General features: G+C 37.7%; 2 protein-coding genes across 4 annotated transcripts in view; both read right to left on the reverse strand.

Moving 5' to 3' along the window:
* Nucleotides 1–425: 425 nt before the first annotated feature.
* Nucleotides 426–11902, reverse strand: dhrs7b (dehydrogenase/reductase (SDR family) member 7B). Its single transcript, XM_056450327.1, has 7 exons — nt 11833–11902; nt 6834–6991; nt 5902–6017; nt 5268–5478; nt 3117–3209; nt 2848–3000; nt 426–649 (listed from the first exon to the last, which is right to left on the reverse strand). Exons 1-7 carry the CDS (start codon nt 11847–11849, stop codon nt 447–449), a joined length of 951 nt encoding a protein of 316 aa, XP_056306302.1. The 5' UTR covers nt 11850–11902; the 3' UTR covers nt 426–446.
* A 4793-nt stretch (nt 11903–16695) lies between these two features.
* The window catches only part of cramp1 (cramped chromatin regulator homolog 1), a 28867-nt gene continuing 18677 nt past the window's right edge, over nt 16696–26885 (reverse strand). For 2 of the 3 annotated variants that reach the window (XM_056453214.1, XM_056453212.1), the window contains exons 13-20: nt 26866–26885; nt 26647–26728; nt 25360–25467; nt 25104–25273; nt 22192–22381; nt 21319–21471; nt 20819–20955; nt 16696–17850 (exon numbers count right to left, since the gene is read on the reverse strand). The exon at nt 26866–26885 is cut by the window's right edge and continues 49 nt beyond it. In XM_056453214.1, coding sequence (XP_056309189.1) covers nt 17728–17850; nt 20819–20955; nt 21319–21471; nt 22192–22381; nt 25104–25273; nt 25360–25467; nt 26647–26728; nt 26866–26885 — 983 coding nt within the window. In that variant the 3' untranslated portion in view covers nt 16696–17727. The remainder of the gene's footprint in view (nt 17851–20818; nt 20956–21318; nt 21472–22191; nt 22382–25103; nt 25274–25359; nt 25468–26646; nt 26729–26865) is intronic. The other variant, XM_056453213.1, reaches the window with a different exon arrangement.

A 26885-nucleotide genomic window follows, 5' to 3' on the forward strand; every position in this document is an offset into this window, starting at 1 on the left:
ACACAGTACTGTAAAAATATTAATAAATGTTTGCTGCTATATTGATGTACATATCGCAACGTATGCGATCTAGACTTTACCATTAGAGTGGTTGACTGTAGTATTGGTAACCTAGCAACCAACAGTAAGCAAGGCAAACATACTGGAGTCCCATGGGTGCAATTTTCAGTACGTCAGAGTATATTCTGCAAAAGCATTTATTCCAAGCCAAGCATAAGTTATTAATATTATTATTATTTATTAATTTTTTATTTTTTTGCAAATTAAAGAAGTTTTATTCTAAATTTAGCATTTGCATGACATTTTTCTAATGCAGTTCTTCAAAATTAGACTTATTGACTTATTTCTTTACAGATCAAAATTATTAATAATTATTTATAATATACATTCAGGGCGTGTTCACCTTTTAGACAAAAACAAACAACTTTCGATCCTGAAATCAAGTTTTATTCTTCTTTCCCTGTCTGTTTTCTGGCTCGTGAAGCCATCACTCTGAAGTAGAGAGCAGGCCAGAGTGTACGCAGATATATGGCTGTAGTTGGCCCCAGTCCAGCCATAACCACGTCTTTCTTTTTCTGACAGACAGCCTTCAGAATATCATTTGCCACATCCACTGGATCTGCCCCTGTTGCTGTGGTTTTGTCCATTACTTTAGACCAAAAAAAAAAAAAAACACATACTCAAAAAACCAACTTAAAGACATATTACTAAACACTTATCCAGCTTTTTCCTATGATTTATTGGATTTACCTCTGTTAATTTAAACTAACATTGAAGTGTTTTTAAAAACTGGGTAGTGGGTACAATGATATGTCATTATTCTCCGCAGTTCAGCCATTGATTATTAAAAGGAAAACATGAATAACCCTAAAACTTTAAACATGTTTTCATGAGGCAATTTTACAGACAAATTGAATTTTACTGTTCTGTTGGGAATATAATGGGAAAATAATCTGAAGGAACTTAAAAGAGGTTTGGCTATAGATATTAGAGTGGGGGGAAAATAGTTTGAGAAACTTTCAAAATTGATCGCTATTCTTTCTTGAAATGATTGAACTTATTTTTTAACAGCAGATGGAGCTCTAGGCTAGTTTTTAAATAGCAGATGGCGTTCTAGGCTAGTTTTTAACAGCAGATGGAGCTCTAGGCTAGTTTTTAACAGCAGATGGCGCTTTAGGCTAGTTTTTAACAGCAGATGGCACTTTAGGCTAGTTTTTAACAGCAGATGGCGTTCTAAGCTAGTTTTTAACAGCAGATGGCGTTCGAGGATAGTTTTTAACAGCAAATGGAGCTCTAGGCTAGTTTTTAAACAACAGATGGCGTTCTAAGCTAGTTTTTAATAGCAGATGGCGCTCTAGGCTAGTTTTTAACAGCAGATGGAGCTCTAGGCTAGTTTTTAACAGCAGATTGCGCTCTAGGCTATTTTTTTACAGCAGATGGCGCTCTAGGCTAGTTTTTTACAGCAGATGGCGTTCTAGGCTAGTTTTTAACAGCAAATGGAGCTCTAGGCTAGTTTTTAAACAGCAAATGGAGCTCTAGGTTAGTTTTTAACAGCAGATGGCGTTCTAAGCTAGTTTTTAACAGCAGATGGCGTTCTAGGCTAGTTTTTAACAGCAAATGGAGCTCTAGGCTAGTTTTTAAACAGCAAATGGAGCTCTAGGTTAGTTTTTAACAGCAGATGGCGTTCTAAGCTAGTTTTTAACAGCAGATGGCGCTCTAGGCTAGTTTTTAACAGCAGATGGCGTTCTAAGCTAGTTTTTAACAGCAGATGGTGCTCTAAGCTAGTTTTTAACAGAAGATTGTGCTCTAGGCTAGTTTTTAACAGCAGATGATGCTCTAGGATTTTTTTTTACAGCAGATGGAGCTCTAGGCTAGTTTTTAACAGCAGATGGCATTCTAGGCTAGATTTAACAGCAGATGGCGCTCTAGGCTAGTTTTTTTAATGACAGATGGAGCTCTAGGCTAGTTTTAACAGCAGATGGCGTTCTAAGCTAGTTTTTAACAGCAGATGGTGCTATAGGCTAGTTTTTAACAGCAGATGTCACTCTAGGCTAGTATTTTTTTACAGCAGAAGGTGCTCTAGGCTAGTTTTTTAATGGCAGATAGCGCCATAGACTAGTTTTCAACAGAAAATGGCACTCTAGGCTAGTTTTTAACAGCAGACGGCACTCTAGGCAATTTTTATTTTTTTTTTTACAGCAGGCTAGTTTTTAACAGAATATGGTGCTGGGCAAGCTTTTTTCCATGGAGGATGGAGCTCTAGGCTAGTTTTTAAACAGCAAATTGCGCTCGAGGCTAGTTTTTAACAGCAGATTGTGATTTAGGCTATTTTTTTTAATGGCAGATGGTGCTTTAGGCTAGTTTTAGTCATATAGGCTGGCTTATTGATTAATGAAAGTGTAGCTCACTCACACAGAACACTCTTGTAATTCGCTTAAACCTTTTCTAACTTTAATAATGATTACTTTAGGTTCGAGTGTAATTTGTAAGGAATTGGATACAAGCAGAGTATGTCTAAAATCTCACAATCTATTTGTTGAACATTTTTTCACCAACACTCTATAGTTTATTTTAGAAATGCTTGTTATAAACAATGTCACATTTAATTACCAAACGAAACAATTATTTCATGATAAAAATCCGCCAAGCCATACTTCAAATGTTTATTAGTAGCATAACCCTGTTTAAAATGATTTGCTTCAGTTCTTTTGAATGGAAGTTCCCCAAACCACAAGTGTACAACCCACACTTACTACATTTAAAACGCAGAAGTCATGTGTGGAAAAAGATGGACAAGTACTGCAAATATATTTCAGAGTTTGATTGATAAGAACAATAGACTCTCACCTCCATATTTGGATCCGTCACCTGTGACTGCATTGATGGACATGTTAGTTCTGACATAGCCTGGGCTGAGGACTGACACATGCAAGCCCAAACTGTCAACCTCCGCCCGCAAACAGTCATAGTAGGCCTGCATCGCATGTTTAGATGCAGCATCTGACAGAAAACACAGATAATACAGATAGTCAAACAAACCCAACCACATTCTTACTCAAGAATCACTGAATCCAGTCATGTAAATGCCTTATGTGGTATCTAGACTGTACACTCACATGCAGATCTGTAGGGTATTGAGATCTTTCCTTGCACGCTGCTAATGACGACAATATGGCCACTGCCTCGGTCTACCATCGACGGAAGTATGGCTGGACAGTGCAAAACAAGAATGTAAAGCAACTTTATATTGCATTATGATATACGTTATATATCTTTTCAATTATGAATGTATTTAAAGACACTACAATGTAAAAAGATATAAGAATTGTGTCAGTAAATATAAGTCATTACCGTTACATCAATCAAAACATATTCAGCAACACAAAGCAGGTTTCAGGACTTTTTGAACTATAGAAAACAATAAATATAAATGTTTATACCTTTGATTTTTCAGATATATATTTAAAGTTGTTGTTTAAACATACTATTAATTTAAACAAATCCTGAAAAACAAAACCTGCCGTTCCCACAAATATTTATTTTATTGTTTGACTCTGAATTGATTGAAATATTAAATAATATTGGGTGTCATGGTGGCGCGGTGGGTAGCATGATCGCCTCACAGTAAGAAGGTTGCTGGTTCGAGACTCGGCTGGGTCAGTTGGCGTTTCTGTGTGGAGTTTGCATGTTCTTCCCGTGTTAGCGTGGGTTTCCTCCGGGTGCTCAGGTTTCCCCTACAGTCCAAAGACATGCACTATAGGTGAACTGGGTTAGCTAAATTGTCCGTAGTGTATGTCTTTAAATGGGAGGGTATGGGTGTTTCCCAGTAATGGGTTGCAGCTGGAAGGGCATCCGCTGCGTAAAACATATGCTGGATAAGTTGGCGGTTCATGTTGCTGTAGCGACCCCAGATTACTAAAGAGACTAAGCCGAAGGAAAATGAATGAATGAATTAATTAAATAATATAATATGAAATATTAAATCTACTAAGAATTATATCTGAAAGATCATGTGCCATAAATAGAAATTAAAATAATTGTTTTAAAATTAATGTTTTTTAAGTTATTTTTCTATTTCTAATGCAATTTAACACTAAAATAAATTATTAAATCAGCAATGGTAAACACAGATGTCTTTTGGGGAAACCAAACCGAGCTGTTTTAAACCATGCATCAGAATCGGCAAGAAAGGTGATTTAAATGACTTTGAATGTGGTATGGTTGTTGGTGCCATACGGGCTGGTCTAAGTATTTCAGAAACTGCTGATCTACTGGGATTTCCACGCACAACCATCTCTAGGGTTTACAGAGAATGGTCTGAAAAAGAGAAAATATCCAGTGAGCGGCAGTTCTGTGGGCGCAAATGCCTTGTTGATGCCAGAGGTCAAAGGAGAATGGCCAGACTGGTTCCAGCTGATAGAAAAGACATTGTAACTCAAAAAAAATATCGTTACAACTCGAACCTTGAGGCAGATGGGCTACAGCAGCAGAAGACCACACCGGGTGCCACTCCTGTCAGCTAAGAACAGGAAATTGAGGCTATAATTTACACAGGCTCATCAAAATTTGACAATAGAGGACAATAGGACAAATGTTGCCTGGTCTAATGAGTCTCGATTTCTGCTGCAACATTCGGATGGTAGGGCCAGAATTTGGCGTCAACAACATGAAAGCATGGATCAATCCTCCCTTGTATCAACGCTTCAAGCTGGTGGCAATGGTATAATGGTGTGGGGGGTAATTTTTTGGCACACTTTGGGCTCATTAGTGCCAATTGAACACTGTGTCAACACCACAGTCTACCTGAGTATTGTTGCTGACCATGTCCATCCCTTTATGACCACAGTGTACCCATCTTCTGATGGCTACTTCCAGCAAGATAATGCGCCATGTCAAAGCGTGAATCATTCCAGACTGGTTTCTTGAACATGACAATGAGTTCACTGTTCTCAAATGGCCTCCACAGTCACCAGGTCTCAATCCAATTAAGCACCTTTGGGATATGGTGGAGCAGAAGATTCACATCATGGATGTGCAGCCGACAAATCTGCAGAAACTGTATGATGCTATCATGTAAAAATGGGCCAAAATCTCTGAGGAATATTTCGAGTACCTTGTTGAATCTATGCCACGAAGGATGAAGGCAGTTCTGAAGGCAAAAGTGGGTCCAACCCGGTACTAGTAAGGTGTACCTAATAAAGTGGCCTGTGAGTGTATATTGCATGGAGGGTATATCCTGTGTCCTTTCACAGATCTCCTCCACTCACCTTGTGTCAGAGCAACAGGACCGAAGTAGTTGGTGTCCATAACCTCACGCTGAACTGAGACGTGGGTGTCCAGTATGTTGCCGCGGTAACTAACACCAGCATTGTTGATGAGAACGTCGACGTGGCCGTGGCATTTCAAAATCTCCTCGGCGGCGCTGCAAACCACAGACGTGTTCGATAGGTCAAAGGTGACGGTGCAGGGGGTGTAAGTCTGGAAAATAAGCAAATCAGCTTAGTTAACAGACCACACATAATTCTATATTCATTCATTCATTTATTTAGTTTGGCTTATATTTCAGAATTCCCCACAGCGGAAAGGACCGCAAGCATATGTTTTACACAGTGGATGGTCTTCCAGCCACAACCCAGTACTGGGAAACACCCATACACTCTCAAATTCACACGCACTCATACACTACAGTCAATTTTGTTTACCCAATTCACCTATACCGCATGTCTTTGGTCTGTGGGGGAAACAGAAGCGCCTGGAAGAAACCGACGCCAACACGGGGAGAACAAGGACAAGGAGCATTTGTAGACACAAACGCCATTTTTAAATGTATCTGGATAAGTGCAGTTACTGTCAACCACAATAAATAAGTCAAAAAGGCGAGTAGAAATTTGATGTTTTAACCTGTGTCTTGCCATAGGTTTTGTTTCCCAGCTCCTCCACGACCTCCTGCAGTCTCCTCTGGTCCCGTCCGCACAGGATCAGTCGGGCCCCTGCTGCATGGAAGACCCGTGCACACTCTGAGGTGACAGATTGAGACATTAGACCAACAATTCAACAAAACACAGTCAAATAGTATTGATAAGACATTATGATCAGTATTAGGGCTGCACGATATTGAAAAAAATCGGACAGTTTTGCTGTGATATATATTGCAATATGACTATAATTAGCTCTATTTTGAAAGATTTAATTCATTTAGATCGACTGCGGTGAACAAGAGTTTCTCTATGCAGTCCATCTGCATAAATTATAATAAATTACAAGCAAAAATAAATAAATAAAGTCCTTTTTGGGATTCTAACAGTATTCAACTACAGAAATGTAATAATCAAATGTAAAATATCACGGTCATCATTCATTTATTCATTCTCCTTCGGCTTGGTCCCTTTATTAATCAGGGGTCACCACAGCAGAATGAACCGCCAATTTATCTAGCATATGTTTTATGCAGTGGATGTCCCTGCAACCCATCACTGGGAAACACTACGGCCAATTTAGCTTATTCAATTCACGTATAGCGCATGTCTTTGGACTGTGGGGGAAACCCACGCCAACACAAGGAGAGCATGCAAACTCCACACATAAACACCAACTGATCCAACCGGGACTCGAACCAGCGACCCTCTTGCTGTGGGGCGACAGTGCTAATCACTGAGCCACCGTGCCGCCCCTCATGGTCATAAAAAATAATAATATCGTTATCTTTTAATATTTAATAAATAATCTAATCCCGCGATGTGACTATTGCAGATACACACATTGCGATATCCATACTCAAACAATATATTGTTCAGCCCTAATCAGCATTATAAATGTGTTTATGGGTATGTGACCTTTGCCCAGGCCTGAGCTGGCACCGGTGATCACCACCACTTTATCCTGGATGTTGGGCCTGCGTCTCAATCTCTGGATCACCTTCAGCAAAATCAGCAGGCCGACAGTCCCAGCAGCCAGCGGCCCAATGCCTACACCTACCACACGCTCCATATGTCTGTGCACAGATGCAGAAATATAGACATTTATTCATTTAGTTAAACTTATCTCATACCAGATTCATTATCTAAGGGTAATGTTGTGGCATTCTGTGTAAAACCACTGATCTTGAGGTAAATAAGCATATTGTTTACATGAGAGACAGAAACGAAAACAATATTCAATATTTGGTAAATATAGCAACTTTATTTAAAGGGCACCTAGGTTAGCCCTTTTTTCAGATTTAATATAAGTCTTTTGTGCCTCCAGAAAGTGTGTGTAAAGTTTCAGCTCAAAACACCCATCAGATTTTTTATTATACCTTTTAATAAATTCCTATTTATACATTTTTTCACTGGGTGGCGGTTTTGGTGTACTGCTTCTTTAAGGCTAGTCCTCCCCGCCCATCGTTTCTACGTGCCTTTCTGCGTGCCTTAATTTCCTCCCTCAGCAGCGTCAGACAACAGACAGACTAAAAGGAAGCAGATCTCACATAGCGTTTGAGAGAAATACAACAGTAAGAACTTTACCAATTAGTATTTATTGTGCAGTTGCATGGCAGGGTCACGCAAAGTTTGCGCGCGCGCACACACACCGCAGCAGACACACAGACACACACACAGACAGACAGAGCGCCCGTTTAGCTTTGCACTCTTTTTGCACGCAAATGTGACAGGATACAGGTTAATCTCCAGTGCTGTATGGTTATCTGTTATATTAATGTACAAAATAAACCCGATTTAACGTCCACAAACCGGGATTGAAGCGTCTTCCTTTATAATTGTTCTGACACGCAGGTGTGCTGATGAAGTAAAGCTAAGCTAAATCGCTATAATTCATTACACACATGCTGTTTTAAAACATTTTAAACATGTGAAACTTACTCTTGATCACATTTGATGATGATTAATGATCCTAACGAACTGAACACACCTTTGCGCACGTCTGGTCTTGGTGATATGATTATACACGTGACTACAGGAACATGTTAATAGGTGCAGCTGTAAATCAATTCGGTGGGCGGGGGGACCGCGCTCCTACATAAAGTTGTGGTCGGTCTGAAAACCGCTCTAATTGGTCCACCGTTTTTTATGTTGCTAAATTGAAAAAAAAGGACTGGGTGTGTTGATATCACCCCAATATGACAGTCTATACACTATACATGCACATATGTCTGTCCAAACAGCTTGAAAAGTAGATTTTCACCATAGGTGCCTTTTAAACAATTCTCTATGCAGAACTTCTGAAGTAAAGTTAATAACTTCTGGACCTTTTAGTTTGAACTAGTGAAGTGAATAAATAAATTCTCCCTGCAGAATATTTTAATTTGAACTAGTGAACTACAAAAAAATGTTAAAGGCCACCTATGATGAAAATCAGCTTTTGTAAGATGTCCAGTCATATTGGCGTGATATAAACACAATAAGTCTCTTTTTTAAATTTCCTGGCGTTAAAATAGGATCCGAATCCCTCCCATTTTGAGGACCACCACAACGTGACGTAGCAGTGCGGTTTCCCCACCCACTGAATTGATTGACTGCCGCATATTAATATGTCTTTGTAGTAACGCGTATAATCATATCAACAAGACAGGACGTGCGCAAAGCAACTGATATTAAAAGATCTGTTCAGCTCTCTGTGATCATCATCAAATGTGATCAAGAGTGAGTAATAAAAGTTTAAAATATTTTTAAATCAGTGCATGTTTGTAATAAATTACAGTGATTTTACCGTCTTTATGACCACAGCCGCATGTCAGTACAATTATAAAAAGACAACGCTTCAATCCCAGTTTGTGGACGTTAAATCAGGTTTATTTTGTATATTAACAGATATCCATACAGTGCAAATTTAAATGCGTGCACTGTGTGTGTGTCCGCTGTGTGTGTGGGTGCGTGAACTTTGTATCGGCATTGTGTGTGACTCATCGTTGCAGAAAAGCTTGAATTAACTCCGCAACAAATACATCAATTAATCATTGGGAAAGTTCTTACTGTAGTATTTCTCACAAACGTTACGTGAGATCTGCTTCATGTCTGTCACTGTGCTGTTTATCTGATGCAGCTGAGGCGGAGATTGAGGCGCACTCTGACAGGCACATGGGAATGGTGGGCGGGGAGAATGAGCATTATGGCTCGTTTTCACTGACTGGTACAGTACGGTACGTTTCGGGTCGGGTCATCTTTATCATGCTTGCGTTTCGACAACCATGGGTAACTTTTTTTCGCGCTTCACTCTCGCGTTTGTCAGTATCTGACAGGATCGGGTTTCAAAAGCACGTCAATAATCAAGCGCACATCAGCTCAAGAAGTTTGTTATTTCAGATATAATGTTAGACACGTGGCAAGCGTAAGCAAGAAAGCGAAACCGCTCGCGTTTCAGACTGGCTCGTAAAAACTGCGAAGCACAGGGTAAATCTGCTCTTCTTTTTTGCATTGTGGCTGTTCATCAAGACGACGACAAGGTTTGTTTGAGCCCGGGTCGACCATGGCTCGTTATTATATGTATATATCATTCCGCTGTAATCTCTCGCTCTGTATTTCAAACATGGCGGGTTTTTGTTTTCATTCTGGCTTGTTGCGAATGACGTACCTCTGTAAACTAGCTCCGCCTTTTGGTACCCTTTTTCGTGTTTTGTACCCTTTCGAAAGGGTGCCGAAAAAGTGGTACGGTACGGTTCGGTACGCCTTTTGACAGTGGAAACGGCCATTAAAGCGTACCAAACCGAACCATACAGAGGCACAGGCCACAAAAACAGTTACATGGTGTTCAGAGCAGAAAATCCCAATGTTATGAAAGCTATAATCTGATGAGTGTTGTGAGCTGAAACTTTACAGACACATACTGGAGAAACAAAAGACTGATCTTAATCTTAAATCTGTAAGACTTTTTTGTATAAAGTGGCATGTAAAGTTAAAAAGTAAGTAAAAAAGGCACATGAATTAAAGAATTTTAAAAACTTTATTTTTTACATTAAGAGAAATAATGAAAGTTTAAACACAATTACTTCTGTGGAATTATTTTGGAAGTATCATAACTAAAACCTTAATATGTGAAATAAAAAACAATATCGTTTAAACTTTTATTTAATGTTTAAAATGCAAATCCAATTAGATTCACTTTATTTGGTAAACAAAGCAAGTCTCTCATTTAATATCTCTACTAAAAGACAGAAAATATAACTGTACAAACTGCATTGAACATAAATCAGATGAACATTTTCATATTAGTCAATAATATTACTGTAATTAATTTTTAAAAACTGAATAAATATGGATTTACACACATTTACTCAAGTAAATAAACATAATTAATAATGGGCTAAAAATCTGCGGAATTCTGCGCGTACAGATTCCGTGTGGGCCTCGTCATAACCTAAAACATTCTCATTATTATAAAAAAACTAAATATTACTTTGTATCATTCAAATTTATTTGTTAAACATTCATTTATTCAGCTCATTTGTTGTGTGAACAGTATGCAGATATATTTAAATACGACACTATTTTGTATACAACGAAAAACTATGGACCAATCGTTACAGAGAACCGCATCATAAGCTCCGCCCACCGGCGATCAATTTAACGGCCAACACCTGTTGTGTTCACGCCAGAAACAAGCGTCGTCAAAAGCGAAAATAGCTGCATTAAAGATGCTAAATACACTGGATACAATATCCAGATGCCCTTTGAGTTTCATAACAAACTCTCATGTGCTTGAGTTTGAGTTAAACAGGACAATTAAACAGCAAAAGACCCTTTAAACCGCTTGTTTGTTTATGTATAACAGTTTACCTGCACAACCTTCACAAGAATTCCTGCTTCAGAAGAAAGTGGATAACGTTAGTTTGAAGCATCTGTCTGCAGATTGAAGAAACTTTTGCTGAAATATGAAGTGAACTGAATTTTGACAGCACCTGCATCATAAACCTCAGGTAAGACATTTATGCTTTGTTTGTAACTTAAAGCATGGTTTCTATATGGTGGTTGTGTTGATAATACTTTTGCAAGGCAATAATTTTAGCGAACTTAAATCACATCTCCAATCTTTTATTAACAAGCCGATCACTAGTCATAAAGCCACACAGAAAGCGAATCACTGCAGATATCAACGGTCAAAACGGGTGATGTCATACGAAGTAAACACGGTAAAGTCTAGAGAGGATACAGCTGCGGATACGCACATCAATATAGTTAATAAATACAATTTATTGGGTAACTTAATAAATAAAATGCATAATACTGTTTTTACATTACTGTGACGTTTGGGGTAGGGTTAAACGTTAATAAAATACAATAAATGGAACATTTAATAAATAATTCTCTTTAAATTCCGACCTCAATCCGTATCTGATCTAGCAACAAGTAAACACATTATTATAAATAATAAATCTTCATGACTCTAAAGTTTGGCATCACGAGTTAAAATTTAAGTAATAAACTGACTAAAACTGCAATAAAAATAAAGCTGAACATAACATTTTGTAAATAAGATTGAGTAAAGAAATTTATGAATGACAGATTCACTATAAAAGCTTAAATTACACGAAAGCTAAAAATACAACAATTAAATATTAACTAATATGTAACGATATGTAACGTTACACAATTTTAAACTAACACATAAGGGGAATTATTGGTTAAGTGTCCTAATTCTGATATGCAAAATAGTACAATAACTAATTTTAAGCAATTATCCTGAATAGCAAGACGTTTCAGTATAGCGTGCAACCTTTTCAGTAAACATCTGTTTCTAATGTCTCGTTATGGCTAATAATCAAGCTGTAAATGCCATTGTGTCTGCTTGCACTGTTTTGCAAATATATAAAACGAACAGACAGGTATGACAAGCATTACCTACCTCAAGCTTTGACCCATATGATTGCATGTAAGTTAGAATCCGGAACTCAACAGCACCACGTGATTTCAGCTGTCCAATTAGATTTATGAAGGGGAAGAGTTATCATGCCCTCTACAGCATCTAAAGAGTAAGCACATTAACCCTTTAACACATGTTTGCTCTGCATTTTATATATATATATATATATATATATATATATATATATATATATATATATATATATATATATATATATATATATATATATATATACTATAAAAATAATTTAAATATGAAGTGTAAGACAAATTTATTTAAAATAATAACCAAAATAAAAAAATTTTCATCTTTATTCTTTGAAGTGTGCCATAAAATCTTTCAGATTCTCATTTAACATGTTTTCTTATTACTAGTATTTTTTGTTTTGTTTTTACAATAAAAATAGATGAAGACATGAAAACACATAAAACCTCGTGAAGACATTTTGTTACATTTCATTTGGAAATGAAAACCCGGTTGACGTCTATGTCCAACATCCAGCCTAAAATCAACCAAATATCAATGTCAAAAAATGTTGCAGCTTGATGTTGTGTGGACGTTATCACTATGACGTCTATCAAATGTTGGATTTTGGTTGCAATACTCGACAAATAACAATGTCAGTATGACGTTGGATTTGTCACTTTCCAACACAATCTAAAATCAACCAAATATCAACGTCATTTGGTCGTGTGCCTGCTGGGCAATAACTAAATGCACTACAGAATGTTACGTTTACACACATCCACAAATTTCATATGAATGCATCAGCTTTTCACATAGGGTCTACTTTTTACTCATACCTTAAGTAATATTCACAACAGATACGTTTACTCGCACTACATTTTTAGGCAAGTAATGGTATTTTTACTTGAGTATGATTTTTCAGTACTCTTTCCAAGAGCATGCAGTTGCAGTACAATTGGGTTTATGCGGTTTTAGAAAGCTGTAAAAGCCTATTATATTGGGTTAATATATATATTCACTTCAGATGTTGACTACTATGCATATTAGGTTTGCATGATATTGTAAAAATTTTACATTGCAGTATTTTTTTTTTCTGTAATATACACTCACCGGCCACTTTATTAAGTACACCTTACTAGTAGCGGATTAGACCCTCTTTTGCCTTCATAACTGCCTTAATCCTTCGTGGCATAGATTCAACAAGGTACTGGAAATATTTCTGAGATTTTGGTCCATGTTGACATGATATCACGCAGTTGCTGCAGATTTTTTGTCTGCACATCCATGATGTGACTCTCCCGTTCCACCACATCCCAAATGTGCTCTATTGGATTCAGAACTGGTGACTGTGGAGGCCATTTGAGTACAGTGAACTCATTGACATGTTTGACATGGCGCATTATCCTGCTGGAAGTAGCCATCAAAACATGGGTACACTGTAGTCATAAAGAAATGGACGTGGTCAGCAACAATATTCAGGTAGGCTGTGGCGTTGACATGATACTCAATTGGTACTAATGGGCCCAAAGTGTGCCAAGAAAATATCACCCACACCATTACACCACCACCACCAGCCTGAACTGTTGATACAAGGCAGGATGGATTCATGCTTTCATGTTGTTGACTTCAAATTCTGACCCCACCATTCGAATGTCAGCAGATATCGAGACTAGCAGCAACAACCATGCCACGTTCAAAGTCACTTAAACCCCCTTTTTTTCCCCATTGTGATGCTCTGTTTGATCTGCAGTAGATCATCTTGACCATGTCTACATGCCTAAATGAGTTGAGTTGCAGCCATGTGATTGGCTGATTAGAAATTTGCATTGACAAGCAGTTGGACAGGTGTACCTAATAAAGCGGCCGGTGAGTGTATATTGCGATATAAATACAATTACAACAGATAACTTAAATAGCTCTATTTGCAAAGTCATTAGATTAATTGGGATGATAGTGGAGTGAAATATGTTTTATGTCATTTATTATATACATACAATAATCAAACTACATTCCTAATTAAACAAAATGGGGCAAGTATTAAAGTGAAGTATACCATGATTTATGGTTTTCTGGAGAGAGTAACAGTATTCAGGTACAGAAATTGAATAATCAAATGTAAAAAAACACTTTATAGTCTTCATCATGTAAATAATTCAATAAAATTATAATGCTCATGTAGTCACAGGCAGATTGTAAACCTTCGCCTGTGACTTTAATGCTGGTTTTCCCTGCCCACCGTTCCCACGTGCCTGTCTCCGCCTGTGTGAGATAAACAGTACAGTGACAGACATAAAGAGAGCAGATCTCACGTAAAGCTTGTGAGAAATACTACAGTAAGAACTTTCCCAATGATTATTTGATGTATTTGTTGTAGAGTTAATTCAAGCGCGGTGCGCACGTTTAACTTTGCACTGTTTTTACACGGCAAATGTGACACGTTAATATCTACTGCTGTATGGATATCCGTTAGGTTAATTTATAAACTATACCTGATTTAACGTCCACAAACCGGGATTAAAGCGTCTTTTTTAATAATATGTACTGACATGCGGCTGTGGTCAAAGACGGTAAAATACACTGTTTTAAAAACGTTTTAAACTTGTAAAACTCATTCTTGATCACATTTGATGGTGATTGATGATCACAGCAAGTTTGCGCACGTCCTGTCTTGTTGTTATGATTATATGCGTTACTACAGAGACATGTTAATATGTGGCTGTCAATCAATTCAGTGGGCGGGGAAACCACACTCCTACATAATGTTGCGGTGGGCCTCAAAATGGATTTGGATCCTATATTAATGTCAGGAAATTTAAAAAAAGAGACTTATTGTGTTTTTATCACCCCATTCCACAGTGGACAGACACACTATACCTACTACACACAGTTCTGTCCAAACAGCATACAAAAGATGATTTTCATCATATGTGCCCTTTAAAGAGCCCATATTATACATGAAATAGGGTCATATTTAGGTTGTAAGGGTCTCCAACAACAGTCTAATATGCATGCAAGGTCATAAAACACTTTTATGGTCTTATAATCTGCATTTATTTTTACCTAATTATCCCAACGACTCCCATATGAATCGTCCAGCGATTCATTTGTTCCCAACCCCCTCCTCAGCGCGAAGCTAATCTGCGCTGATTGGACCGATGACAGCCTGCTGCGATTGGTCGACAGTGACAGGCTTCAGCACGAGACAGAGTGAAATGCCCAGCTGGTAATCAACTATATAAAAGTAGTCACAGTGCATACACGCTTCATAGTGTAAGGCTTTTTTCACACACACACAAACACACAACCCTCCTCAGAAGAACTGGGGGAAGCGACGCGAGTCTCTCTCTCTCTCTCTCTCTCTCTCTCTCTCTCTCTCTCTCTCTCTCTCTCTCTCTCTCACACACACAACGCTCCTCAGAAGAACTGGGGGAAGCGACGCGAGTCTCTCTCTCTCTCTCTCACACACACAACGCTCCTCAGAAAAACTAGGGAAAGCGACGCGAGTCTCTCTCTTTCTCTCTCTCTCTCTCTCTCTCTCTCTCACACACACACACACACACAACGCTCCTCAGAAGAACTAGGGAAAGCGACGCGAGTCTCTCTCTCTCACACACACACACACACACAACGCTCCTCAGAAAAACTAGGGAAAGCGACGCGAGCCTCTCTCTCTCTCTCTCTCTCTCTCTCTCTCTCTCTCTCTCTCTCTCTCTCACTCTCTCACACACACACACACACACACAGCTAGCTTACGATCGCCATAGCAACGACATACGGCAGTGGAACGCGAGCTCACAAAAGCCTTTAACGTTAAATCCGTAAACAAAGCGGCACGCGTCGCGTTTTTAACGTGGCTTACATGTGATAAGAGAATATAAAGAGTAACCGCGTGTACTGTACCAGGTTAACAAGTAACAAAACACAATAAATACATAATTTGCAAGCTAGAGTAAACGAGGCAACAATTTTAATCGCACTTACTTACACTAGTGAATAAACCTCAACCACTGACTCTTCACAGTTTCATCTTTGGGTAGAGACTGTCAATATTATCCATCTGAGCACAGCGTGACTTCATTGGACCGGCGGCGTCTGTGTGTGTGTGTCTAGTGTTTTTTTCTGTGTTAGTGGGCGGGGCCCGCAGGTTTCAAATCTCCCTGGTTTGCGCGCGTAACTACTGGCGAGGCTTGTGTTTCGTGGCTGCGTCATCGCGAAACACCTAATGACTCGTTATCAAGACGACTCGTTTGAAGCACTATGAGTCGACTCTTTTATAGATGAATCAATAGTTTTAAACACTGTACACTTACAGATTTAAGCCTTAGCTGGATATTTCACTTCACTTAGAGCTGTGGTACACACTACATGGAAGGGCATTTTCAAAAACCCATAATATGGGCTCTTTAATAAAAATTGACTCTTAGTGGGGTAAGTAAAATAATATTGTTTTCGCTTTGTTGAAATGTCGATATATGTCGAAACAAAGTTCTAGATAAGAATAATTTTTTTTTTTTGCATAAATTGTTTATATTTGTTATAAATATAGTAATTTAATGCAATTCTGTAGCTCCTGGTCAACTATAATTAAGACTGAATATTGCACATCTTGTGATATGACTTGCAGATGCACACATTGCAATATCGATGCTGAAACAATATATTATGGAGCCCTGATATATAAAAGACAGTTACTTGAAAATATTTGTAATGGAATTTAAGGCTTTCAATTAGATGAACTGAATAATGTGACCCAAAAAACCCAAGTTGGAAAAAATGATTCAACAGACAAACATGTCAAATAAAAGTGAATGCAAATTATTAATAACTTCAATAGTATCTCAGTCATACTAAATTAAAACTGACCAGACGCAAGGTGGATTTGTTGTAGCTCTATTTATACACATCAGGGTCAAACCCCTCTTTTAACAACACAGAACTCTTTAAAACAGCGGAGTTTAGCTCCTAAATGCCTGCATGTGGCTTGTTAAACAAAAAAAAAAACACTGTCTCATTGAGTTATCAATAAATAATCCAAATGACAATCATTTACAATATGTTACAAAAGCAGTAAATACTGGGTTCTGTTATTGTATATTTACATCTGTGCAAACACTCACAATTATGTACACACACCCACTCTCTCACTCACACACACACACACGCTTAGAAAGTCTGGAAAACTTAGTTTCAGAATCTACCACTTATTGGCTTCATTTTCATTCGGCAGGAAACAAAAATCCTAGTGTTGTGGGAACAATAGCGTAATAAATTTAAGGTAACAAGTTCAACCCTACCTTTGATGCAACTACACTGCATTTGTGTTATCAGTCATTTTGTTTAGAGTTTGTTAGATATCCAGTCCCTGTAATGATGATAATCTCATGAAAAGGAGCCCTTGTCCCTTTTAGTAGTGTGGCTTTCACCAACTCAAACATTCAGATAAAAATAACCCAATCAGATTGTGAGGTCAGAGTAAAGCGCGTCTCATACACGGGAGTGTGTCCACACAATCTCCTATGGCTTTTAGAGGGTTTTTCAAAAATGTGTTTTGTACAATTGAAAGAAGTCACAAAGACAAAACACACATACAATCTGCGGCTCCACTTCCAGATGCATGCACACGCATGCAGACAAAAGACAAAGACAAGAAAAGACAGATATATAGACAATATGGCAGGTCTTATGTTTTCTATACATGAGGTTGCGCTGTAAACTGGAGTTTTTGTTGTTGTTTAAGTATCCTGGGTGTGACTCATAAGACAACAGCTACAGAATGATCAACACACACACATTAGAGCCCCAAAGGCTGTTGTGGACCCTGCCAGTCTATTGCACTTCCTACAGCTCAGTCGCACTCTGGTTAACATTCTTCGGTCCAATATGAAAGAGTGAGAGGCTCCACCTCCTGCATCAGTCTCCATGAGACGGCGGAAGGGTCGTCTCTGTGACGGACAGTTCCTGCGCGAGGTCATTGAAGCGGGCGATGTAGTCGACGCTGCTCTCGCTCATCATACAGGCCAGCTGGGTATCCACCTGGTGAGGTAAAACAGCCTATCAGTGTCCAGTTATTATGCAGACAGAACCCACATATATGCTTAAGTCAGCATTTGGTTATTGCTTTATATTGTTTAAATTGTTCTTGTTGAGGGAAAAAAAAAGAGAATATTAACAGGATAAGGTGAAAGTTGGCTTATTATAATAAGGGGCCATTCTACAGAATGCGTTTCCATTCCAGTGCACTACTTTCATTGATTTTTCTTGACAGATGTGTGTGACTTGCATCATTGGTCGTGCCTCATTTGAGTGCTGCATTTTTAAGACACCGTGGCGGTGTATGGATTGCTGTTCTATCATACTACTTACTATTTCAGCAGTATCCAATATGTATGCTGTGCATAGTATGCAAATTGTCTGTATGCAGGAAATACCCGGATGACCTATATATTTCCTAGTATATGCTAAATATAACTTTCATCACTGCAGAAGCTGTATTTGATTGACATACTACCACACAGCTTGTAATTACAATTTAACAAGATCTATTTATAATTGCATACAAGACTTTTATAATATTATAAACTAAACTGGGTGGTGCAGTGGCAAAGTGGGTAGCGCTGTCGCCTCACAGCAAGAAGCTCACTGGTTAGAACCTCGGCTGGGTCTGTTGGCATGTTCTCCCCGTGTTGGAGTGGGTTTCCCCCACAGTCCAAAGACATGCGCTATAGGTGAATTGGGTAAGCTAAAATTGTCCATAGTGTGTGTGTGTGTGTGTAAATGAGTGTATGGGTTTTTCCCAGTGACGGGTTAGTACATGTGGGTTCCCAGTGATGCGTAGAACATGTGCTGGATAAGTTGGCAGTTCATTCCACTGTGGCGACCCCAGATTAATAAAGGGACTAAGCCGAAATGAAAATGAATGAATATAAACTAAACATTTTTATACAATTACAGTGAAAGTAAACTCTATGATTGTTAAAAGGGGACCTTTTTAAAGATGATTTGTTTTTGTTTTTTTCAATGAACATGCATTCAGAGGTTTATTTATTTGTATTAAGTGTTATATTAATTCATATAAATTACTCGCATTAGGCTAGAGGGTTGCATTTTATTGTGTTTATTTGCGCCAGGCAGCTGCATCTGGTAGATTAGTCTAGTGCACTGAGAGAGTTTTGTCAGTGTTGATTTTTACTGTAATGAACGTCTTGGCTGTTGGGTCACTTCATTTATCTAGAAACAGCAACGTTGAATTCCAACATTAGATCGGGAACCATTCCTTTCATATGTGCATCTTCTCCATTACTTACCATGAGAAATACAAGATGTGGAATGCCGGTTTAAATGCGTGTCTAATGGTGAATGGTTACTGAGAGCCTTGAATTATGCCTTTTTTTTGGTGTGTGTGTTTGTGCGGCTATGTTCTTTTACATTACAAATGGCATAGGGCTGAGCTAATAACCAATATTATTCTGAATCACGATAAAATTTATGTTAATAACCATCATAACCTCTGGACTTGATCTAAGAGCCAATCATCCAGCAGAAATGTGCAACAATGGGAATCTAAAAGTGTGTTGACATTAGAGATGTAGCAAATTTTCGGCCACTGAAAATTTATCAGCCGAAAATATGATGCCATTTTAAGGAACCCTTTAATTTTTGTGGCTTCAGTCATTGTTGGGGTACTCTATTAAATGTAGAGGCTTTAACAACTTATATCAAATATATATCTTTATTGTTCAATATGGAAAATAATTATTGAGATTGCATTTTTGCCATATCGCCCAGCCCTAAAATAGCATAACATTTCCCTGTTCCTGTTGAGTTCTTCCCTGTTCACTGCCAAGTTGTTTGTGTGTTTCTATGGCAAATGCATGGGTAACTATACAGCAACCGAAAGCGGAGGGTTGCTTGTTTAAGCGTGAAAAAACACTTTCATTCAAACAAATCGATAAAAACGATTTATCGCCCAACCCTACTCGTAATATATTGGCAGAATTCAGTATATAAACAAAAAAAAGCATCCAAATATTCAGTATGTGTGGAATCCCCAGATTAAATACTATTTTTGCTGAAATCTGATGTATACATCTGAGAATTTGGCATGGGATACTTTTTCCAGAGCGTAAGACTGGATGATTAGGTAGACTGGATGATTATTTGAGTTTGGCAAGTGTAGTTGTAAGGTAGGGTGGCACAGTGACTAGCACTGTTGCCTCACAGCAAGAAGCTCGCTGGTTCGAGCATTGGCTGGGCCAGTTGGCGTTTCTGTGTGGAGTTTGCATGTTTTCCCCGTGTTGGTGTGGGTTTCCTCTGGGTGCTCCGGTTTCCCCCACAGTCTAAAGACATGCGCTATAGGTGAAATGAATAAACTAAATTGGCCGTAGTGTATGAGTGCGAAAGTGTATGGGTGTTTCCCAGTACTGGGTTGCAGCTGGAAGGGCATCCACTGTGCAAAACATATGCTGGAATAGTTGGCGGTTCAATCCGCAGTGGCGACCTATGAAATAGAGACTAAGCCGAAGGAGAATAAATGAATAAATGAATGAATGAGTTGTAAGGTAACAATTTGAGCAGTTGTGCTGTATAACATTCAGTGCTGGTCATGTCACGTGACAACATTGTAGCACACTAGCCTTTGAAAGATGTTTGTATAGTGTATACTAGTGGGGCTGTGTCTAGATATGATATAAACCAGCTTTTTGTGTTTAAGCTTTATTATTTATCAAGAAATAATTCCTTTTATTGCCAGCAAAGTGACATTTGTCAATTTGAATAGTGTTATATTAATGAAGATCGAGTTGTATTATCCATGCACACCCCTGGTGAAAACAATGATAAAAGAAATGGATGAATGTCACACTTAATTTGCATACATCCTTTGAAACACCCACACTTCCTGTTTATCTCCAGGATGTGAAAATAGAGAACCTGGAGGTAATGTGCCATATCAAATGACATTAAGCTAGAAAACAGCAGCTGTGGATGATGTGTTTCCTCTCACCTCGGCTGCGTCCGGCAGGCCGCGGGACTGAAAACAATCATGGGAGTTGCTATCTAGTAAACTGGGCCCAAGTAAGGCTGTGCTACTGGATGGGGGCAGGGCTGTTCTTCTCGTCTTATCAGGAGATGCCAGACTTGCTGGAAATAGGAAAAAAGGATGCGCTTGTCAGTCGTGCAGAGACTAATTAAGGTTTGCAGTGAGGTTTGCATAAAAACAGGTGAACATTTTCTTCAAAATTCTCCTTTAAGTATTCATTGCAAGATGTAATGGCATGTCTATGCATGTTTGTACTGGGTATTTAAAGATACATAATAAAATCTAATATAGGATCTTTTATTTTGTATATTTAAATAAGGACACTAAAGCATCTTTAACACATGTATAAAAATGTAAAACTAGTTACGAAGTTATTATATTATCATTTTATCTCCTGCTGTTACTGGTCTACATCATACTGAGAATGAACAAGGGATGTAGCTGGAGATGTGCTTGATGCTTACAGAGCAGACAGCCCAGGCTTGAATCCGTAGAGTCATTGGGGTACCACTGAGGGTCATGAGTGGGGGACGGCATCCAGCTGTCACATGAAGAGGGTAGGAGCTTAGATCTATCACTCCCATTCAGCTTAGGAGGTGAGAGCAATGATCCATCTCCTGTAGAAGAGATGAAAGTGAGACATAAAGTGAGTGCGTAGCTATAATTAACAGCTTGTTTCCACTGAGTGTGGTACGTATTTATTTCTGTTTCCACTGACAGAAGTACCGAAATACTGAACCGTACTGTACCACTTTTTTCTGACACTTTCATATGGATACCAGGCACAAAGTACATAGGGCTGTATATGAATCTATAGCTAGACTCGCTGCTGAACACCGATTGGTTTTCAGAGAATCTTCACTGATGCGCACAATAAGCTAGACTCTTCTGAACTACAACACAGCAAAGGCCATATTTAGATTTACAGCCTGATTATTATTATTATTATTATTATTATTAATAATAATAATAATAATAATAATAATAATAATAACAGCCACATGCCAGGAAGCAAGTACAAAATCTGCTGCATGTCCTCTATTGTTGTTTACGTGGCCGTTCACGTGTAGTTTCTAATCATGTGGAAAGCAGGCGTGTCTACATTTGAAACAAACTTGAGTGCAAAAAAGATGCAATATGTGAACACGCCATTTAACTTTCTTCTTCAAGCGAAAATGATGCTGATTGCAAGTTTCTAGTGTGCACCACGCCTACCAAGTAATGATATTGTTGGCAGTGGAAACAAGCCTGATTAGAGTGACTAGTACCAAATTGTACTGAATTTTACCATTCAGTCGAATGAGGCATTAAGCAAAACACTGTCACACAAGTCATACCATAGTGCGAGTTGATGGCGAGCTCAATAATCGAGTCGCTAATTTGAGTTTGTGGTTCTCCAGAAGGAAGAGACTCCTCTGGGGGGCCCGGCAGGGAGATATCCAGTAGGGAGGCAACACTGGGTGGGGCCAAAAGAGACTCTCCGCCTCCTGGTGATGGTGGAGAAACGCCATTCTGGAGGGATTCCTGCTAACACAATAGAACAGATCAAGGTTATTTTAGTAAACGAAAGCTAAAACCAAACTATTAAGTATATTAACACTATTAACAAAAAACATTTTTGTCAACTGAAATAAAATAAATTTAAAGTAAATAAAAAAACTAGATGAACCTGACAACTATTAGCTACTGCAAAACTAACTGAAAATAATAATTAGCACAATTAATAAGCACTGACCTATGACTGTAGAAGTTGCATTTGTGTGGTTTTGGCTTCAGTGTCTTTTCAAATAACAATTGTATTTCTTTTTAATACTAAAAGGTTTGCACGAGTTAATGTAAGCTGTGCAAACACTAAACAAGTTGACATTGCATGGGTCCTGGGGTCCGTTCTTCATACCTCACTTAAATGATCTAAGATGATTTGCCAGATCCTAGATTTTTTAATCTTGATAACTAATCTCTGGCCAATCTGGTTTTTCAAACAAGTTCGCGAATCAGATTAAAATGTCTGGATGGACTGGTCTGAGATTGCTGCATGTGTTGTGATGGACAGATCTATCGATCCTCGTAATCATGATCAGCAATGCAACTATTGGCTGACGGCACAGCAGCGTAATGACATCATCTGATTAAAATTTAATTCTCCATGTGAGCAAAATGACATAAAATTCATAGTAAATGGTTTGATAAATATGATGCGCAATAACTTTCCACTTTTGTTGTGGACTGCAGGCTTTACACTCAGTATTTAGTCATTTTACTTTTATTACAGTAGCCTATACATCTATTTAAGTTTCTTAATTGGCTTAAGGAATAACTGGCTGTTTTAATTAATTTTGCATCAAAAAGCAGTTTTATTTCAGTAAAGGTGTCTGCAACTTTTGCAAAACATCAAATCACCGTCACATTAGCTGTCAAAACATGTGGATGACTGCGTAAATGACTGTTCCTTAAACCAAACAAACAAAAAAGACTGTTGAATATTGTGCATGTCTATTATTATACACAAATTGTATTAAAGCTGGTACCTTTAAAATAATCCATAATAATAAACGTTCTCTTTGAACCCCTTGGGGAGAGAACCCCCATGCCCCGTGATAGTTTTTGTACTTTTATTTCGTGCAGATTGCCTACGTTTAATTTATATTTTTCATTTAATTATTCTATTTTAATTTATATTTTTTTACTAATATATATATATATATATATATATATATATATATATATATATTCTTTTAAACTATTTAGTATATTCCTAAGTGTATATAACTTCTGCTGTAAGAAGATATCAGAATTTGGTACATACCTTCAGTAAACTAAACTAAAAGAAAGATAAACTAAAATTTAAAGCAAATTTAAAAATAGTATCGAAATAAAAAAAACAAATGTATTAAAATGCAAAACTATAGAAACCTTTAAGTAGGGCTGCACAATATATCCTCCTGAGACCCGGAGAAATGTTTTTTCTTTTTTTTTCTGTGATTTTCCTATATCCTTTGGGTTAAAAAAAAAATAAATCTACAATTTAGATTTTTTTACATTTTTGTTTTTATTTTTAATTTTAAAACATGTCCACTGTAGTGGACCACAAGACCATTTTAGTTCAAAACAACAAAACTGTACAGGATATGGCTGTAAAGGCATAATAATTTAATAGTAATGTAACAAAAACAAAACAAAAGCCATTTTTTCCTTTTGTATTGAAATTCCTGAAACAGTTTAGTCTGAAAGAGAGCCAAACTCCAAAAAAACAAAACAAAAACAAAAAAGTGATGTTAATCCAAAACAAATTTACATTAAAGTGATTTAAAACTGATTGTCATTCTCTAATTGTCTCTAATTCTCTGATTGTCAGACTCTAAATCAGAGTCTCCCTCAACTATTTTATAAAGAATCATCTCTGCTTCAGTTCTGCCCCCTACAACATGTAGTCTTTGATTACATTAAGATGGTCCTGGTGTCATTTGAGAAAGGATGATATTTTGAAACACAAACAAGTTAACAGCTTTGAAAGCTAAATTTAACATTTTAAATGTTACATGCCTTTCTCCTTCCCATAAAATGTGCGTTTTTGTATGTCAGCCATTTTAGATGCAGTGAAAGAAGTGGTTCCTAGCATGCCAGTCAATCAAATGACATATCACTAGAAAGCCCAGGATGTCCTCTGAACAGTACAACAGGACTAGCTCAAAAAATTCAAAGAAAACGCAATGTCCACTACAGAGGACACAAGTCAATGGGCGGGGTCTTAGGAGGATATCGTTTCATCATTTATCGCAGTGTGATCATTCCCAATAGTCAAATCACAGGATGTGCAATGTTGAGTCTGTAGTATAATTCATCATTTTCGTGATTTTTTTTGATTGAGTTATGATTTTAAAACCATTGAGGCATAATAAATTGTGCCTTTTGTAAGTTACCGTTAGGCTGGGAAAACGGTAAAACACTATTTCAATTGTATCTTATTTTATTGTGTTGATCTATGATTGTAGATGGTTTATTATATTTAATGCAGTTGGACTTTTCTGCAGAATCATCCAAATCAGTCGTAAATTATTCATTCTTTCCAAATGGAGATGGTCAAGTCATCTGGTGAAAATGTATTCATATCGCAATATGTATATGAGTAACAAAATAACACAATGTTACATTTTTCCAATATCGTGCAGCCCTACCTCAGAGACCAAGCTATGATAAACTGTGCACCCAAAGTTAAAGGAGGATTTAGGAGTAGGGAGTGGTTTCTTACCTCAGAAGGCTCGTGGTCCAGTATATCAGGCTCCATCTCAGGTGCTGCAGGTGCAGAGCCCATGGCCTCGTCAGACTCCACAATGGCCTTGTCTATATTAGGGGTCTCTACTTCACGACAGGGGCTGCCAGGGATAATGCCTGCAGATTTTGCTGCCAGATCAATTGCACCTGAAATAAGTTCAAGAGAAATTTGAGTGGGCAGTAGCAGGTTTTCAAATGTTTTATGGATAAATGCATCTTTTATCCATTCTTACTGGAGAGCTGAGTAACAGGTGCAGGACTACCGGTAGTGGATGAAGCTTTTGAGGAGAGTTGGCGGTTTGGGGCAAGACGTGTTTGTATCGGACGAAAGGATCCAGTGCCTAGATTAAAATCAAAGAGAAATGTTGAATTAAGACACATGCAGTGTTTTTTTTTGTTGTTGTTGTTGCTGTTTTACATTAATTGTTTAAAAATATTTAAACAGTTAAAGGGTTAGTTCACCCAAAAATAAAACATGCCATCATGAGTTTTTTTTTTTGTGGTCTGTTGAACATGAAATAAGTAACACTGAAAAATGGTGAAAACCTGTAACCATTGACATCCATAGTAGAAAAAATGCAAACACTGGAAGTCAATGGTTTGGTTTTTTTTTCTTTTGTATTCAACAGACCAAAAAAAGGCAGATTTTTCATTTTTGACAGAACTATCATAAGTCAAACTCAAAAATCCATGTTCACTGTTGATCTCTTAAAATGCCTAACAAACATCTTTTTTGAAGTATTTAGATGACTTTCTGTCAATCCCATCACAAGTGGACAATGCTACATGCAGGTGTTAAAATGATCTGAAATGCTTTGAGCTTTTCCACATTAGACTACTTCTAGGAGGAGTTCAACTGGACTGCTTTTATGATGTTTAAATACTTAATGATCACCTACCTACCATATAATTAACTATAATGTGACGAGTGGCTTAAAGTAATAGTTCACCCAAAAATTTGAATTTACCTACAAATTTATAATGAAAATAATGCATTTATTTCCAAACATTTATTAGTTTCTTTTTTCTTGCTCAACACAAAATATGTTATTTTGAAAAACATCAGAAACCTGTAACCATTGACATCCAAAGTAGGAAAAACAATTACTATGGGAGTCAATGCATTAGCATTCTTTAAAATAAAAATGTAAAGAAAAATTAATGGGAGACAGAGAAAAGTCTGTATTTTTTTAGATTTATACCATATTTCAAAGGAGATGTAATTAAGTAATTGTTTTTTTGTGTTCATATTTAAGTTGAAAGTGCTTACTTTCTAATACTGAAAGAGTGCTAAAAGCCCACACATACCCTCAAAGAAATGTAAAAGATGACAAATGTCACATTAATACACCAGCTGTCAATGGGAATAGGTCACTCATGAATCCGGTCAACCAAAATGCATCTTACAAGCAGGTACAAACCTCTAATTTATGTAAATGACATTTTTAAGTGTGCCAACATGCATGCATGAATAAACGTGCATTTAAAACTATGCACAAGTGTTTGTCTGGGCTTTTCACCTGTAGCAGATGAATTTGAGAGGATGGAGAACGAGCACACATGAGGCGAAGTGTCTCCAGCTGTTCGTGGCAGCAATGTTCTCTGTGAACAAAATACATATGATCAAGCTGTTAGTATCTGGCACCTGAATGTTACAATAACCACAGGAAAACAGATCCAAAAGTATAAAGCAAAGCAGAAATCCTCTTTCTATTTCTCTTTGCTAAATTAGGACTTACCTGAACCACCAGAGGTTTCC

This window comes from Danio aesculapii, chromosome 3, assembly GCF_903798145.1.
Source record: "Danio aesculapii chromosome 3, fDanAes4.1, whole genome shotgun sequence".
NCBI classification, from domain to species: domain Eukaryota; kingdom Metazoa; phylum Chordata; class Actinopteri; order Cypriniformes; family Danionidae; genus Danio; species Danio aesculapii.

What these genes read in the sequence shown, in the direction of transcription:
- dhrs7b (XM_056450327.1), bottom strand. An exon ending in CAGCTCAGGCCTGGGCAAAG is followed by an intron (nt 6,018 to 6,833) that starts GTCACATACCCA and finishes CTGTCACCTCAG; the next exon opens with AGTGTGCACGGGTCTTCCAT. An exon ending in AATACCCTACAGATCTGCAT is followed by an intron (nt 3,001 to 3,116) that starts GTGAGTGTACAG and finishes GTTTTCTGTCAG; the next exon opens with ATGCTGCATCTAAACATGCG.